Source organism: Elgaria multicarinata, chromosome 1 (genome assembly GCF_023053635.1).
Source record: "Elgaria multicarinata webbii isolate HBS135686 ecotype San Diego chromosome 1, rElgMul1.1.pri, whole genome shotgun sequence".
Lineage (NCBI taxonomy): Eukaryota > Metazoa > Chordata > Lepidosauria > Squamata > Anguidae > Elgaria > Elgaria multicarinata.
The window spans coordinates 82,450,293-82,469,003 of record NC_086171.1 but is presented as its reverse complement, the minus strand read 5'-3'; the positions used below and the strand labels follow the sequence as shown (position 1 = coordinate 82,469,003).

Genomic DNA, 18,711 nt, shown 5'->3' with positions numbered 1-18,711 from the left:
TCTTCTGCATCCTCTTCCTCAGGCCCAACAAAGGGGAGCAAGTGCCTGGCCCAGCCCTGGAGCTTCAGTACAACCTCCTGCTGGAGCACTTGGTGGGAGAGAAGCATGGGCCAAGGCAAGTGCAGGCCTTCGACCCAGCTGCCCTCGGAGGCTTCCCAGCGCCCACCAAGAGCCCCAAGCAGAAGATGGTCGAGTGGGCCATGAAAACCTGCTGCTTCAAGACAGACCTGGCCTGTGTTGTGGGTGAGAGATAAAAAAGAAACGAATTTAATTTGTTTTAAAGTTACCTCACAGGCCTACCACTGGCCTACCTTGCTTGGTTGTCATGATGGTGAGGAAGGAAAAAAGAAAAGAAATTAATTTCATTTGTTTAAACGTTTACTCCCAGGCCTAGCTTCGGCCTACTATTTTAAGATGATTATCTCACAGACATATAGATCTTAGGGGGCCTGAGTAATGCCAGGTGTATCAGCTAGTTTTCCAAGTTCCAATGCTGCTGTAGCCAAATTCACACCAGCCATGTACAAGAGAAAGAGATTGAAGATAATTCCAAGGTACACAAAAGTACAAAACATCTGCAGAAAAAGAGGAGTGGGCATAATATCTCAGTGAGAGACCGAGAATAATAATGGATAATTAGGTGGGAGGAGGGAATAAAATGGTTGAACTATTGTCTGAATAGGTCACTTCGTGGTTCTCAATGAGAATCTATTTTTAAATGTCCCCAATGATGGAAATGAGAGCTGCCCAAAGATATCAATGGAGAAATCAAAGATTTTAATGTATCTGGGACTGGGCACCAGTGTGTCCGTCCACACGCTGAATCCCAAACCCCAAAAGGAAGAAGCAAAGCAAAGAATTCCAGCGCTTTCTAACTCAGTTCTTAGTGTGATTTTGTTTTGTTTTGTTTTGTTTTGTAAAACTGCTAATGCAAATTCCAAAGCACATGCAGTTAATCCTCCATATTGCAGGTTGGAATGGGTTGTGGCTGGGAGAATAGCTTATGACAGCCCTGAAGTATAATTCACACTAATTGCTGCAGGTCAGGTTCTGAGTGGTTTACAACAATCCTGCAGTGTTTTCTAGAGATATTAAGACATGCCCCGCCCCCGCACTGCAGGTTGGGAGTTGGACAGAAGCTGACAGAGTAGCTTACAACAAGCCTATCTATTGCTTATATCCCAGCATTTCAGGATGAGAGCAATGTACCATAACCCTGCAGTGTAGGTCACTATTATGCCCTGATTGCAGGTTAATATGCTGCACTTGGACAGACTAGCTCACAGCAGCTCCTGTCCACTGTTGCATTTCAGGCCAGAGGTGGAATCACTTAAATTGCCCCCTCAGACCTCCTCTCAGGCCAAATCATTTGCAAGGAGCAGCATCATGGCCCATTAACTTGCATGCACATTGGATGAACTTTTAAATGTTCAAAAACGCTTTTTGACCACTTTTTAACATTGCACATGAAGTAAGACCCAGGTTAGAGCACGGTCTTTGATGCTAACTGTAGCCCCCTCAGCCACAGGCTCAGTTACGGATGCACACCAGGAATACACTGCAGGGCAGTGTATTTGTCAGACAGACTATTTTCCCATCAGCCTTCATTCCAAGGGTTGGAACTTCCTACTTGACCTCTATTTTGGGCAGGAAATAGAGAGTAAATACCCCCTCAAAGCAGAGATCTCAGAGACAATAAAGTGTCAGGTAGTATCATTCCAAATGTGCCATGTGTTAATCAACAAGAAGGTGAAGCCTCAATTTATGGAGGCCAACAAACATTTTCATTCCCATGGCCTGTACAATTAAATGCACAATTTCATACTTTCTACTACTTGTGTGACTCAAGTACTCAGTTCCACAAAGCATTACTCATGCGAATATGATCTTAAAGCCTGTGCTTCTGAATGAACTAAGCAACACATTGTCTTTTGAAGAAAAGACTGAGGAATTAAACATCGTTTATCTTGGCTCTGATGTGCTCAGGAGGAATAGTTCAGGATAAAAAAAATAATAAAGAAAAGAAAGAAAGCTATAGCTTTTCACCTAATTACATTTTACCTCAGTAAAAAAAAAATTAGGAATGAAAACAAGGTATTCTTCTGTTCTTAAGAACACAACAGCTGTGAATGAAGTACAATTCAGTTATTGCAGACTAGGGGAAAACAAAGAAATGCCTGTCAACTATTGTTTGTGTGTCTGTGTGTGTAAAAATTAGGCCAATACGCGGAAGTGCTGAAAATTTAACACTGGGACTGGGACTGAAAGAATATTTCAGGAGCCAGGATCATCAAATTTCTAGATGCCCAGATGACCTGGATCTTGTGATTAATCCAACGCATGCTATTATTTTGCCACAGGGAGGCCCACTAAAACCTACACATTCCACACTGATCCCTGCTGTAACATTTGGATGTTCCCACCAAAGAGATCCGGGCCATCACTCTCCATGTTCTTGGTGACCACAAGTGAAGGCATAGAAACTCATAGCATGCACCCTTGATCCATGTGGCAAACACTTCCTGGCCATTCTCCGCAGCCCAAATTCTCTACAGCTCTGCTTTTTCCTGATCAGCTGATCAGTGTGAGCTGGGGGAGACTGCAGCAGGAGATTAGGCTTCAGCCTCTTCAATGCCAATGCTCAGCTGATCTGTGGAAAAGCTGAAAACAAAAGACAGAGTGTAGCTGCAAAGACCCTCTACTGAGCTTCTCATAGGAGAAGAGATCACTCTCTTCTTCCATGGGCAGCTTGCTGTGCATAATCCATACTTAGAAAACAAAGAAAAGTTTGCCCCCCTCAAAAAAAGTTGAATCCTGCAAGGTGAATAAATTATGCAAATTGCATGCATTTGCATACTTTTGCATAATTCATTAAGCAATGTTTGCTATTGGCCTAATTCTGTTTCCCTAATCTTGGTGGGGAACAAGGAGCTATGGAGGCCATCAAGCCTTATCCAACCACTTCTGCGCCTTCCCTTGCTCCTGAGATTTCAGCAAGTATTTGTCCAATCCTAGCTAGCTGAACCCTGTCAGGCGGGATCAGGCTGAGCTTGCCCAATGAATAACCAGCAGGAAAGGCTGCCCACCCGAGAAGCAGCAAGGCATCCTAGAAGAGGCCAGGCACTAAAGTAAGTTCCAGAAGGATGAGCGGGAGCTGCGGAAGAGAATCCAGGAGAGTTCCAGAGGCAGTACCAACCCTATTGTCTGCCTCTCAAGCTCCATCTCCTCTGGAAAGGATATAAATCTTGAGTTGGCACTTCGTTGTCAGTCAATTGTTTCCTGGTTGTTCTACCCCAGGCTCTAATATCCATGGAGGAGAACAAAAGAATATCTGATAAGGCATTTCTATGAGAAATGAGCCTCTCTCCCCATGGCTTGAGTTCGATCCCAGCAGAAGCTGGTTCTCAGGCAGCCGGCTCAGGTCGACTCAGCCTTCCATCCTTCCGAAGTCGGTAAAATGAGTACCCAGCTAGCTGGGGGAAAGGTAACTACGACTGGGGAAGGCAATGGCAAACCACCCCGCTACAAAAGTCTGCCAAGAAAATGTCAGCGAAAGCAGGCGTCCCTCTAGGAGTCAGTAATGACTCAAGTGCTTGCATGAGAGGTTCCTTTCCTTTTTCCTTCAATGAGAAACACTTGTAGGCAGCTGAGATTTCTTTTCCTCTACGAGTTGAAAGAATGGTGCATACAAAGGAAGAACTTCAGTCAATGGGCATGGCTAGACCATTGGGGTGGAGGGGGGTGATCTCGCTATATGATGATCGTGAGATCCTCCACCTCAGTCTACGCACGGTGTGCGGCGCACGACGTCCTGGGAGGAAAAGGATGTCACGCCCACCATTTTGTTTTTGTGTTGTTTTTATTGGAAATGAGCTCCTACGAAAAAGGTGAGTTTTTTATTTTTAAAAAAAGACCCTGCTCCCAACACCAATGAAACCTCCAAGAGGGGTGAGGGTTTCCCAGCTCCTCATTTATTTTATTTATTTATTTATTTATTTATTACACTTTTATATAGCCCAGTAGCTGAAGCTCCCTGGGCGGTTCACAAAAATTAAAATCATGAAGAGCATAAAAACAACCAACAATCTAAAAACACAAATAAAAAATACAATATAAAAAGCACAACCAGGATAAAACCACACAGCAAAAATTGATATAGATTAAAATATGGAATTAAAACAGTAAAGTTTAAAATTTAAGTTAATTGGTGTTAAAATACATGGTTACTCATGAGGAGCCGGGATGAAAATGGGACGCCCGGCCACACGTCCCGCGATCTCGGGACAAGCCCCGGACCACGGGAAAAGTAGGGATTAAAGGGTGTGCCAATATCCCGGGAAAAGGGAGGGATCATCTCTCCCTGCTCCCGGGATCCCTTGTGTGTCATAGTCTCTGCAGAGGCCATCAGTGGGGGAGAAAGCAGCAGCCAGACACCTCTCTATCGTGCCTGGGTCCAGCTCCAGCTGAGAGCCCCCTCCCTCCTGCTACCAACTGTCTCTGCAAAGGCCATCAGTGGGGGAGAAAGCAGCAGCCAGACACCTCTCTATCGTGCCTGGGTCCAGCTCCAGCTGAGAGCCCCCTCCCTCCTGCTGCCAACTGCCAACTGTCACTGCTGAACTTTGAAACTAAGAATGTGGTGCCTGCATTTGCTTTTCTCCCCCCCCCCCCCCAATCCCCTTTCCTTTTGTGTCATGTCTTTTAGAGTGTAAGTCTGTGGGCAGGGACTGTCAAGAAATATTTTTGTAAGCCACCATGAGAGCCTTTTTTGGCTGAATGGCGAGATAAAAAATGCTCAAATAAAAATAAATAAATAAATAAATACATAGAATAAACACACAGGGATGATCCCGGGGCGATCCCCGGGATATCAGCAGGTCTAGACATGTCCATTGTCAGCAGTATCTGACAAAGTTCAATGAAATAGGGCATTAACTCTTAGGAGAGGCATTCCAACCTTTCAGAATGAGGAAAAATTATGGCAAAACTGGGGAACTAATTGCCAGTTGGGAGTAAGGGGATGGGGCCAGAGAAAGAGGCGTGGCTATCTAGGGAATCCTGGAGGGCCGGATTGGACCGTGGCCCTGAGGTTTGACACCCCTGGTGTACATATAGTCTTGCCAGTAGGGGGAAGTGAGGAAGCACAGACTCTGTGGCTCGGTTGATGAAACCGGCACCTTGCAACCTGTCAGGAGACAGGCAGCTGCATTCTACACCAGTTGAAGCTTCCAAACAGCCCTCAAGGGCAGCCCCACAAAAAACAACTGAAAGGATCTAGCCTCACCATTAGATGCTATAGTGATAACAAAATCACATTATAGCTGGATATAGTTTTCTGAATACCCCAGTTTTTTCTCCTTCTGCACATTCTTTACTCCTTAATTAAATATGTTTCCACTTAGTGCCTTGTCTTGGCTCTCAAGCTGCTAGATCCCAGTTTCAGCGCTTGGGACATTACAAGTTTTTGCCAATTTTGCTAGCGGTTTGGTACAGGTTTCATTGGGATCAATATTTTACGAACGAATTTAATTACTTGTAATATAAATTGGCAGTCAGAGTCTTGTACAAAGAGCCTATTTGATTAAGCATTGTTTCTGTTGCATTTTCACTTGCTTCTGATAATGTGCAATAATGGTTTGTGCAGCTTTCTGCAGCCATCCCCAACCTGGTGCCCTCCAGATGTACTGGATTACAACTCACATCATCCCCAACCTTTTGGATGGCACCAGGTTGGGAAGGGCTGGTTTACAGCATATTTATTATCCAGTTCTTTGTTCCTTTTGGAGCTCTGGTTTCAAAAGCACCTATTGTGTCCAGGGATATGGGGTTAGTCTAGTTTCCCCCATCCTTCAAAGATATCATCTAAATCTTAGAATATCCCATGATATGGACAACCTATGATTACAATGATTTTATCATAGATGTTTGTTTGGTATTTATTTTAATTTCCGGGTTAGTCTTTTCCCGCCCCCCTTATGCTGAAGTTATTTACATTTTTGTTGTGAGCCAGAATGGAAACCACCATTGCAAGGTAGGGCACAAATATTTTAAATATGACCATCAAACATCCTATATTTTCTATAGGATGGGACTAAGCTTCATGAGTAGACCTGTATAGGATTGCACTGTAAGAATCTCAGTTTTAGTTTTAGGTTTTTTTTTAAAGGTAGACATCTAGTCCATATGATTTTGGAAGTATGCTTGAACATTTGAGAAAAGTATACAGGTTGGTAAAATCAAAGGAGAAAACATGTCCTTTGCATAAATAACAGGCTGGCAAACAGCCAGCAATTCACCTCGTCACCTCTGGTGATAAAGAATGGTCCCCAGGTAAACAGCTGACATCTTCTGTTAAAAGGGTCAGGTAGCAAGGCTGGGAAAGACCTTTGCCCAAAACATTGGAGGGCTCCTACCAGTTAGAGTAGGCAGTACTGGTCTAGGTGAATCAACTGTCTGATAAAAGACAATGCCAAAAATACTCCTTAATTATCATTTATACATCCAACCCCTTAGGGTTAACTTCAGAGCAAACTGAAATTGAACAAATTTATGGGAGAGTTGAACATATGGTCAGTTATCCCTCACTACAGTCAAAGTGCTTAACTGTGGCTGGAACATAGGAAGCTGTCTTATACTGGATCAGACCCTTGGTCCTTCTAGCCCAGTATTGCCGACGCTGACTGACTGGCAGTGGCTCTCCTGGATTTCAAACAGGAGTTTTCCTGCCCTACCTGGAGATGCCAGGGCTTGAACCTGGGGCCTTCTGCATGCAAAGCAGGTGCTCTATCGCGGAGCCACATCCCCTCCCCATAAGGATGGCTTATGCTCTGGAGTATTCAAGCTAAACTAAGGGCCCAGTCCCATGGGACTGACACCCGATAAATGGAATACTCTGATGTCAAGAGCCCTCCATTCATCCTAAGCCCAGCAAGATCCATGCAGGCTGGAAAGAGCAGCAGAGGCTTTTCCAGCCTGGCCATCCTCCTTTGCAATGATTTTTGCTAGATGGCCCTCTGAGCCCATCAAGAAGCCGAGAGTTTCTCACCTCTCCCTCCCACTCTTTATCAACTGGTACACCTCCTTCCCTCTCTGTCCTCTTCGAGAGATCTGAGCACCATCCTTGGGTGAGGAGCCACTGCTGAGCTTTCTGCCATTGGCTGGGAGGGGCAGGGGAGTCCATGATTGGCTCTCCTCCTCTGAGGCAGGAGCTCTCTCTCCAGCCTTGGAAGAGGGTATCTGCAGCATCCTATGGTGCCCCAGATGCTGTAAGGCTCTTGGTTGCACCAAATGACTGCGAGATTGAACAGGTGAAATGGAGCCTGCTGCTTCAAGCACGGATGGGGAATGCCTTTCAGCCCAAGGGCCAAATTCTCAGGGCCCGCATTCCAGGGCTGAAGGGAAATTCCAGGGCAGGGTGAAGCTGAAGGGAAATTGGGCAGGGCCAAAGGGGGAAAAAGGGTTTGGGGCAAAAATACCAGCATATTGCCGCTTAAAGCGTTTACTGCAAGTATCTAAGCCTTAGGAGAGACATTTTAAAATGGGGGAAATGCTGGACAAAAGCCAAGAAACCACCAAACGATTGGTGGTTGGGGGAAAGGCGTGGGGCTGAGGGAAGAGGGCGTGGCAATCTGGCCCTTGGCTGAAGTTCTCCACCCCTGGCTTCAAAGCTCCCCTTTACAAGCGCTACATCAAATCATGCGAGGCTTAGGAAATCAACAGCACAAATTAGCTACAGTTCTCTGCCTCTGCCATCTGGCCTCCTGTGTTCAATGGGATGCATGTCTATGCATGGTACAGTATGTGTATTGGGAGTGGGGTTGAGTGAAGCCAGCATGTCTTGTGTTCCAACTAATCTAGATTGGCATAATTAAATGAATCTGTACTTACGTTATGACCTCAAAAGCGACAACCAATAGCAGTTAAGGATGTAAGAAGTGCCATGCTGGATCAAACCAAGGGTCCATCTAGTCCTGTGTGGTTCACACAGTGGCCAACCAGCTGTCGACCAGGGAGCAACAAAGCAGGGCATGGCTCAACAGCTCCCCGCCCCCATATTCCTCAGCAGCTGGTGCACACAGGCTTACTGCCTCGAATACCACAGGTAGCACACAAACATCATAGCCATTGATAGCCTTCTCCTCCAGGAATTTATCCAACCCTCTTTTAAAGCCATCCAAATTGGTGGCCATCACTACATCCAGTGGTAGTGAGTTCCATAATTTAACTATGTGCTGTGTGAAGAACGTCCTTTTACTTGTCCTGAATCTCCCACCAATCAGCTACATGGGATGACCCCATTGGGTTCTGGTATTTTGAGAGAGGGAGGAAAACGAAGACGCACTCGCTCAAACAGCGCTTGTGCTGGGGCAGCCCCCGATTCCTTATGGAAATGCGTCCAGGTTCCTGCCCTGAGCCGATGCCACGTTATCAGTGGGATGTAACATGAACCCCGTAGAGCTGTTCCGTTTTTGGATCTCTCCCTCTAAATATTTAATACTTCTACCTTGAAAGCTTAATTGTGGCCTTGCATGTGCGTGGCTCGGAGGAGGTGGGGACAAGGAGGGAAGGATCCAACCTAACAAGTCTTCTGAATGCATTAAATTAGTCAGATGGAAACTAAATGTGATCACAGGCATCCGTTTACAGCAAGGAAATTTAACACAAGCATTGTTTACATAAGACCTAAGACTGGAAGCACCAAACTGGCAAATCTAGGCTTTGGGAAGTTCCCAGCCATAGGGTTATTACTATGCATGCATTATAGCCAAAGTATGGATTTAAACGCTATCTGACATAGCAACCCAAATTACAGTTATACTCTCCATTGATAAGAGGACAAGCCCCATGAAGCCAATACTGATGGGACAACCCTTGTTTTAATTAGACTTCCACAAAATACAATACAAAGGTGCAGATCTGTACCCAGCCATTGTGTGTGTTTGGGGTGTGTGTGTGTGTATGCTGTAGGATTAGGGCTTATAAATCAATATCAATATTTTGAATTCAGAAGAATAAGCCTGCATTCCCAGGCACACTTACTAGGGAATAAATCCCTAAATTGGTGTAAATGGCCCAGGGGGTTTGGCTACTGGGCGGCACAGAAATGTCATAAATCAATAAATTGAAGTAAACATGCATAGGATTGCACTGCCAGTGTGCTGCAGTTATCAAAAATTTTGGTAATAACCGATATATCAGCAAAGTTATTAATTTATTGAACACAGAATAGTGTTCTATGATAATAGCACCTCACTCTTTCAGTGATTCTGCCACAATTGCAAGGTTAAGCTGCTCTGTTGATTATTTGTTTTATTTATTTATTTATTTATTTGATTACATTTATATACCGCCCCACAGCCGAAGCTCTCTGGGCGGTTTACAACAATTAAAAATAGTAAACATTAAAAGTATACAAAAATTTAAAAAACATAAAACAGTATAAAAACAACAGTATCCATTTAAAAACAACAATTCTGGGGTCCATTAAAAACAAACTTAACGTTGTTAAATGCTGTTAAAATGCCTGGGAGAAGAGAAAAGTCTTGACCTGGCGCCGAAAAGATAACAACGTTGGCGCCAGGCGAGCCTCATCGGGAAGATCATTCCACAGTCGGGGGGCAACCACTGAGAAGGCCCTCTCCCTTGTTGCCATTAGAGGAATGTGCGTGTTTGTGTGTGTCCAGTTTAAAAATTTAAGCTATGCAAAAATTCTATTGTGTTCACTGACGGGAAAAGTGGCTGATAACTATGCAAAAAGTAAAGTGAGCAGTCCAGGCTCTTCTAGAACCCAGAACCCTGACCAAGTGTACCTATTTCTCCATACTCTGTCATAGACATTCCCTGTAGACTGTACAGCTGCTCTCCACGGGAGTATTCACCAATGTTTCAAAGATGGAGGAAATTATTCTAGAACCGGAGGGGGAACACCTGGCCTGTAACATACACACACCCCCATCCTTTTTTGCAAGTCTCACTGCCTGCTGCCAAAATTCAGCTGTGCAGCAACAGGAAAAACAGGCAGTGTCAAAAGGGGGCTATTTAAAAGGAGGGAAGGACATTTTTCCTGCTGCCATGCCACCTATTTCTTCTCCCGCCACCACCTGGCCTAATTTGAGTGGCAAAGGGGTGTGACCCCCCCCAATTCTGGGAGTTGTAGTCCAACACATCTGGAGCGCCCCAGGTTGAAGAAGGCTGTTCTAGAACATAGAGATCCCTTTCCTGGCAACTTATGTGAAGATCTTATTGTTATGATAAAGGTGGTCTGATACCAGAAAATATGCACTCTGTCATTCTTAACAGGGACCTTATTAGGACAAAGTCACATGAAACATTTCTCTCTGAAAGCAGTGGAGGCTGGTGGCTCCAATTTAAGCAGGGATTTAGATCCATTTGGGGCTTCAGTCAGAACCAGCCATTCAGGGTTCAGCACTTTGGATAGCTTCTTTAGAGTTCTGAGTGAAACTCAGAATGGCTTCACAGCCCCACTGAAATTGGAGCCACCAGCCTCCACTGCCTGAAGTATCAGCACAGCATAGCAGCCAGGTTGGTCCCCAATGAAAAAAGCCCCCTGGAAGATATTTAACAATTCTGCTAAATACAGACGGTGTTGTGATGTTTTTAAAATTATTTTTGGAAGCTACCTCATCAAGGAGACTAATTGCAATATATAATGCCTCCACCTAGCCCTCCCCTCTGCTTTTGATTACCCTTCTGTCTTTGATTACCTTTTGTCTTTCTTGTAACATGGATGTGAGAAGGACATCAGCGGAATTAAACGCCATGAGCCAAACTGTAACATTATATAACATGAGCTGCTTCAGAAATCATGATTGCCAAAGCTACACTGGTATTCTGCTTGTCTTTCCCACAGTAAATACAAACCCAACCCCCGTTATTTCTTTGATATATATATCTTGCTTTCCCACCACAAACCATCACTGCTGAGGCCATTAAAGGGAGAGAAGGCCACAGTCAGGCCCATTCCATCGTGCCTGGATATAGTTCCAGCAAGGAGCTTATTTATTTATTTATTACATTTTTATACCGCCCAATAGCCGAAGCTCTCTGGGCGGTTCACAAAAATTAAAACCATGAGGAACATGATAAAACAACCAATAATCTAAAAACCCAAATACAAAATACAATATGAAAAGGATAAAACCACACAGCAAAAATTGATATAGGGTTAAAATACAGAATCAAAACAGCAAAATTTAAATTTAAGTTAAATTAGGTATTAAAATACTGAGAAAATAAAAACCAACTGTCACTGCTGAGGCCATCAGAGGAAGAGGAAGCAGCAGCCCTTGCACTGTGCCTTTGATCTGCTGAACTTTGCAATTTAGGCCTTAGCTAGACCTAAGGATTATCCCAGGCAAATGGAGGGGTCGTCCCTGCCTGCTTCCAGGATCCCCTGTGTGTCATTTGGATGCACAGGGATGAGCCCGGGACAATCCCGGGATATAGGCCTGGTCTAGCCATGGCCTAAGAATCTAGTGCCTGGATTTGCTTTTTCCTCTTCCCTCCCAATCCCCTTTCCTTTCGTGTCATGTTTTTAGATTATAAACCTGTGGGAAGGGACTGTCTTAAGAAATATCTCTGTAAGTCGCCTTCATCTTTGGAGCCTTTTTGGCTCAACAGCAGGATAATAATGCTATAAATAAATAAATAAATAAATAAATAAATAAGAGCTCAGGGTGGCTAACAGTAAAACAGAAGGTAAGATACAAATGATAATGAAAACATAAAAGCAAAGAAATTAGAAACATATTAATAAAAAAGAACGTCCTTTCTCACATTCTCAACAAGTGTGCCTCCGATGACAGCGGGTCAGAAAGAAGGGTCTGTCCCAAAGGTCTTAAAACCTGGGTAATCTCATATGGGAGAATACCACCTTTCAAATAGTCTGGTCCCAAACCATGTAAAGCTTTATAGATCCTATCCCAGCATTTTGAATTGGGCCCAGGAAAGAACTAGTAGCCAGTGTTGTTGTAACAATGGAGTCACCTACGCCCTATAACCAGCCCGAGTGAATAGTCTGGTTGCAGAATTCTGGACCAGCTGAACACTTTTCAAAGGCAGCCTTGCGCTGCAAGAGTCCATAAGGCATGTGTCACCATAGCCAGGTCTGACATCTCCAGGAACAGGTACAGTTTGAACACTAGACTTAGCTGTGCAAACACACTCATAGCCACCACCAAAACCTGAGCATTTAGGTTCAGGGCTACATGCAAGAGTGCACTCAAACTGCGAACCTGAGTGTGACCTCATTCAATGCAAGTTACACTCAACTCCTAATTCCTGATCTGCCTTTCATCTGACCAGGAGCACCTCTGTCTTTTCTGGTTGAAGCTTCAGTTTGTTTGTCCTCATCCAGGCCAAGTTAAACACTGATTTAGAATTTGAATATCTTTCTTAGATTTGGATTGAAAGGAGGCATTTGGTGTTTTTGTGTTTTTTTCTAATTGGAATTCTATTTGTGTTGAAGCGAACAGTGAGTAGAACTACTGTTCAGAGTTTGCCATTCAAGCTGGTTCAGCATACTGTTGGTAACAATGAGCATTGAACAGGAGTCTCCCAGCACCTCCTTCTGAAATCACCCCTCCAAGAAGGACCAGAGCCACTGTAGAACAAGGACTCCAAGTTCCATCCCAGGCAGATGCCTCAGGAGGAGACCATGATCCATCAAAAGCCACCAGGAGGTCCAGCAGGACCAACAGGAACACACTCCCCATGCCCAGCCCCCAGTATAGATTGTCCACCAAGGTGACCAAAGTAGTCTCTGGCCACAGCTAGACCTAAGGTTTCTCCTGGGATCATCCAGGGTTCGTCCCCGCCTGAGCACTGGATCCCCTGTGTGTCACCTAGATGAACAAGTTTGACTCCTGGACGATCCAGGGATAAACCTTAGGTCTAGCTATGGCCTCTGTCCCAAAACCAGGCCTGAAATCAGACTGAAATAGATTGAGATAATCCACTTCATCAAGAAAACCCTGGAGCTGAGACACCACCACATGTTCTAGTACCTTGCCCAAGAATGAAATTTTGGAGACTAGCCAGAAATTATCCAAAATTGTGGTGTTCAGGGAGGGTGTATATTAAACAAAGATCTCACCACCACCTCTTTTAGGCATGATATGGAATGACACCCTGTTATAAAGCAGCATTTGCCACTACTCACTCAGCCAGTCCCTCCCGGATACTTTTATAAGTCAGGAAGGGCAAGGGTCAAGCAAACATGTGGTAAAGGTCTCACGTCTTCAAAGACCCTGTCCACATCTTTGGGATGTATAAATAGACTAGTATCCATTATAACTGGACAAGCAGAGGCAAGTGCTACATTAACTGAACCTGCACCAACTATGGCATCCATGTTAGAACAGAAAGGAATGATGTTATCTGCAAAGCATTGTACAAATTGGTCACAATTGGTTATCAGGTGATCTAAATTTCATTCTTGTGGACCAGAATGCCTTGGACCACCCAGAAAAGCTCCATTGGACAAGTCTGTACAGATGCAACAGCGGTAGAGAAGAATAATTTCTCCAATATCATCATCACCATGGAATAGACCTTCAAATGGGTTCTAGCCCATGTTTGGCTGAACTTGTTCTGTGCTTTCCACCCATGTCACTCTGGCCACCATCCCAGTCACTTGATCACCTCCAGCTCCCTTGAAAACCAGGGAGCTCCTTTGGCTCTAGTCAGTGGGAGAGGGAACTCAAGCAGGGATGGCCCTACCAAGAGACAGAGCGAGGCAGTTGCCTCAGGCATCAGATTTGGGTGTCCTAAAAGGGCAGCAAACTGTTAGTTATTTACTTAGTTATTTCTGTATTTCTAATGCCAGGAATGGGGAGAGATGCTTATGCAATTTTGTACCTCATGTACCAAAATAAATCAAGATGTCTTTGGATACTATGTACCTTGATCTAGGGGGAATGGGCACCATTTGCTGCGGTGCTTCAGACAGCAAAATGTCTTGATCAAGCCCTGTGCTCAGAATTGCGATTATGTCAACCACCTGAGACATTTCTTCATTCCAGAGGTAAGCCAGGGTGAGGGTGACAGAAAAATCCCCAAGAGCCATCAGGAAACCATCCTGACCCATCAGCCTCGTAGGCTGGACCTCCTTAATTGGTTCTCCACCAATGCAGAGGCTCTGTGTCCCAATAAGGTTAAAGCCCACCAGATAGTGATCTGCCCATGACAGTGGAACGATGGAAAGCTTCTCCACCCCAGATCACCAGCATCCCAACCAACACAGAAAAGCAGATCCAGAGTGTGCTCCGCTGAGTGGGGCCAGACACCAATTGGGAGAGACCGATGGTTGCCATGCAGGTCATAAACTTTTGAGCGAGGGCAGCCTTAACAGGTATGTCCAAGTCCCACAGCTTGCAGCAGTAAGTGTGTATTCCCCAAGGGACTGCCAGTCTCGCTATGAACCTGCCCAAATACTAACAGCTGCAGGAGAGGCCCTTTTGAAGGCCCCAGTTACCCATTTGTTGAAAGGGCTTCCTCCTGTGTTTCCCTCCCCCACAAAGCTATGGAATGCACTCCCTCAAGAATTACAATTGCGCCACATTCTCTTTTATTTTATTTTTTATTTTTTTTATTTATTACACTTATATACTGCCCCCATAGCCAGAGCTCTCTGGGCGGTTCACAGAAATTCTAAAATTGAGATAAAAACAAGTATACAAAATTTAAAATTTTAAAACACAGAACATACACACATAAAGCATTAAAAACCGTTAAAAAACTAAACATGTGGGTGATTAAAATGTGTCGCCATATGCTTGGGCAAAGAGGAAAGGCTTAACCTGGCGCCGGAAAGATAGCAGCGTTGGTGCCAGGCGAGCCTCGTCAGGGAGATCATTCCATAGTCTGGAGGCCACCACCGAAAAGGCCCTGTCCCTTGTTGCCATACTCCAAGCCTCTCTCAGAGTAGGCACCCAGAGGAGGACCTTAGATGTTGAATGTAGTGACGGGCTATATTCACGTCGGGAGAGGCGTTCCGTCAGGTATTGTGGTCCCAAGCCGTGTAAGGCTTTATAGGTCAAAACCAGCATCTTAAATTGGGCTCAGAAACATATAGGCAGCCAGTGCAAGCGGACTAGAGCAGGTGTTATATGGTCAAATCTTCTGGTTCCCAAAATCAATCTGGCAGCTGCATTTTGCATGAGCTGCAGCTTCCGAACAGTCTTCAAAGGCAGCCCTACATAGAGTGCATTGCAGTAATCTAACTTGGAGGTTACCAGAGCATGGACAACTGAAGCCAGGTTATCCCTGTCCAGATAGGGGCGTAGCTGGCTAAAATATGGCTTTTTAGCACATAAAGCGGTATATAAGTGTTAATCATCACCATCAACACTACCACCACTCAGGGATATATACCAGGTTGTCTAAATTGAACCCAACATGTCCTCTGTTATGTTTCAGACCACCCGTTTGTCCTTCATGTTATCCTTCCCTGTGGGAAACACCAATGTGGCTGTGGAAACCCATTTGTTACTTAAAGGGTGAAGCGGCTCTCAAACACTGGCAGAAAGAAAGGGAGGTGAGGGAAGATGTAAGGTTTGGGAAAGTGGGACACTCCTTTAGAAAGTCTGAAATCCCAGCTGCAATTTTCTGTTTCAGAAGAGAAGCAGCACCAGTGAAAATTTCGGTACTTAAAAAAGAATTTGTCATTGTGACACATTATCCTCTGTAAACAGATGTAGCCCAACCTCAAGGCTGTGTAAAGGAACATCCATTGCTAAATCAAATGTGCAAGATAAGGCTGTACAAGGCACATCCACAATTATTGGATCTCCCTCTCTCCTCACTCACTTCTCTCTCTCTCTCTCTCACACACACACACACACACAAATGCACACTATTATTATTATTATATAAAACAGCCTGTCCCAAACTGGTACCTTCCAGATGTATTGGATTACAACTTGCAGCATGTCCCAGCCAGCATGCGGCATGCTGGGACTTGTAATCCAACACATCTGGAGGGCAACCTGCTGGGGAAAGACAATATAAAGGAAATCTAGACAAATTCATTGAGAGTTATAGTTTGTCTCATATTTTAACCAGCCACCTTAACCTGAATTTTAAAAAATGCATATAAACCCTGTTATTTTCCTTGGCTTCTACCATATACTTAACCACCGCCTTGGTTAAGACGGTGAAGCAATGATATCAGAGTCCCATCTCGGCCTAAGCCATTAATTTTCTGGGTGGCCTTTAATCCCCACCCCCATTTGAATAGAGAATAATAATAATGCAGGGTTATAGTAAGAATGGTCTACCTTAAAGGGTTGTTGCATGGTTCACTGAGATAAACTAAGCAAGGCATGAATAACACTGTGGAAAACATTATATTTTATCATTATGTTCTGAATGCACACAGCACATTAGGAGGTCAGGGAACACAGCCCACTCCTCACGTTCTATTTTACACTTCCAAAATGTCACCCTACATGGAACCCGAGAGTCAACAGACACTTTAAAAGTCAAATGCAAAAAATGCCTGAGTTTAAAATGGCAAAACACATGAACACGCTTCACTTGAAACAGCCCGTTTCTATGTTTATTGCTGAAATACCTGGCCATTTAAAGGCACCTGCTCTATTCGTGGTTGATGACACAATGCATGGTTTCTACTGTTGAAATTTGGTTACCTTTTGAACCTGTGTTTGAAAAATAGTGAATTGGCTTTTAGTGTCAAAACAAAGATGGTGGCTCTTCTTATAGCTGCTAGTCATGTGAGCATAAAACAGTTTATGCAAAACAGACTGTGCTACCATGAAATCCTGAACCCATCGCACCAACCCCCCCCCCCCCTGAAATGCAGAACCTGGATGCTTTGTAATCCAGGGACAACATCAGTACAAAAACACGAGGACGTCTTGGGCCATCTCTGCTTGCAAGGGAGGGCTTCCCCATGAATCTAGCTTTCCCTAACCTGGCACCCTCCAGGTGTTTTGGACTACAAGTCCTGTCAGCCCCAACCAGCATGGCCAGGGATTATGTGAGTTGTGGTACAAAATCACCTAGCCCCATATTGTCTACTGTGGTTGGTCCTGAATCTCCAGCAGGGATATTTTCAGTCCTGCTACTGCCTAAGATATTTTTGGTTAGAGAAGACTGAGTTAAACTTGGGACCTCCTACAGGCAAAACTGTGCTCTGCCCTGGGCTTCCACTCACATTTTCTATTTGCCCATCTAACACAGAAGTGTCTCACAGCAACACTTCAATGTCTCAAGCAGAGATCTCACCTGCCGCACACGCGCACACAACATGAGATCCTTTTGAACCGGGGATCTTTTGCATCCCAAATATGTGCTCCGACACTGTATCAGGGCCCCTCCCCAAATCCTGGTGACTGCTTCCTACTATTGCCGGATTACACCCTTCCTTCCGCCCCCTTTAAAGAAGAGGAATATCCTTTATACCAGAATATTACCGCTGCAGGGAGAACAATAGATGACTCACATAGCAGAAAGGATAAGTTTCATTCATTGCAAAATAGCTCCATATATTGAACATTACAGATCTGTAGCATCCCTAGTTTGGGGGATTTTCACCTGGCAACCCTGACAATGAGTGCACTTATTTGTATAGCTGTCTTTCTTTTCTGAGCTCTTCCCAGGAGTGCATTGCAAACATTGAAGAGCAGAGCAGAGGACCCACATAAGCCAGATACTAAGGGCACTTCCAGACAGACGGCTCCTAACTTTACCCATCAAAGGCCATTGTGCAACTATTCCATCTTTCCCTCCTTAGCAGACTTTTGAGGGTAAGGGGGGGGGGGAGAGAAGTTTAGGTGGAAACACAGGAGGATATTGTCTTGTGCATCCCTAATAAAATTTCATGAACAGAGCAGGGCAATTGCACACAAAAAGCCAGTGGCAGTGAAATGGTAGAATTACATTCTCTGTATCCCAGTGTAGCAACTCGTGCCCTCCTGGTGTTTTGGACTACAATTCCCATCAGCAGTCCCAAATGGCCAGGGATGATGGAGCTATAGTCCAAAACATCATGAGGGCACCTGCTTGCCTACTCCACAGTGAGATAAGCTACAGGGGGTGGGGGAAGCAAAGGATCAGTTTAAGAACAGCCAACATTTAAAAGGTACCAATTTGCCATGGAAGAGAATAAAAAAAAAACCTGCTCGTCCTGGGGGCGGGGGTGGGGGAGATATGCAGAGAGGATGTCCCAGACTCACAGATCTTGGCCAGACTGGCCACGAGAATCCAGAGGGCGATGATGAACGGATCCTGGACGTGATGCCATTTGAAAGTGACGACCTGGAAGCTGTGGTTGCCGCTGCCATGCCCTGGGGAGCCTTCTTCCGACCCTGCAGAAGGGACGGGCAGAAGGAGAAGTCCCAAAAGCAGCCCCCAAAGATGCGCCCAACGCATGGCCATCGGGGCAGAGACCTTCAACTGACGGCTTCCAAAGGGCTGGGAGCGAGGGCCTCCGGAAGGGTCGCCCTCTCGCTGTGTGGCTTGATCCAAGCGGCCCCCTAGCCGTAGGTGGCTTAATGCTCGGGGTATCCGGCACAATTCAAGGGCGCCCGTCGGCGCATCCTAAGCTGGAGGAACCCGAGGCTGCTGCTCTTCGACGCGGCGGGATGGCACATGTCTGCCCAGCTGCGCTCGGCCGGCAGGGGTCGGCCGCTCCACGGCTGCAGCCGCCTTTATGCGTTGGCCCCCCGCCCC

General features: G+C 45.2%; 1 protein-coding gene across 1 annotated transcript in view; it reads right to left on the bottom strand.

The window, feature by feature from the left end:
- Positions 1-18,417, bottom strand: part of SLC9A3 (solute carrier family 9 member A3) — a 62,590-nt gene extending 44,173 nt beyond the window's left edge. Inside the window, exon 1 of the mRNA XM_063125337.1 lies at positions 18,216-18,417. Within this exon, the coding sequence (XP_062981407.1) occupies positions 18,216-18,417 (202 nt within the window). The remainder of the gene's footprint in view (positions 1-18,215) is intronic.
- Between the last annotated feature and the right edge of the window lie 294 nt (positions 18,418-18,711).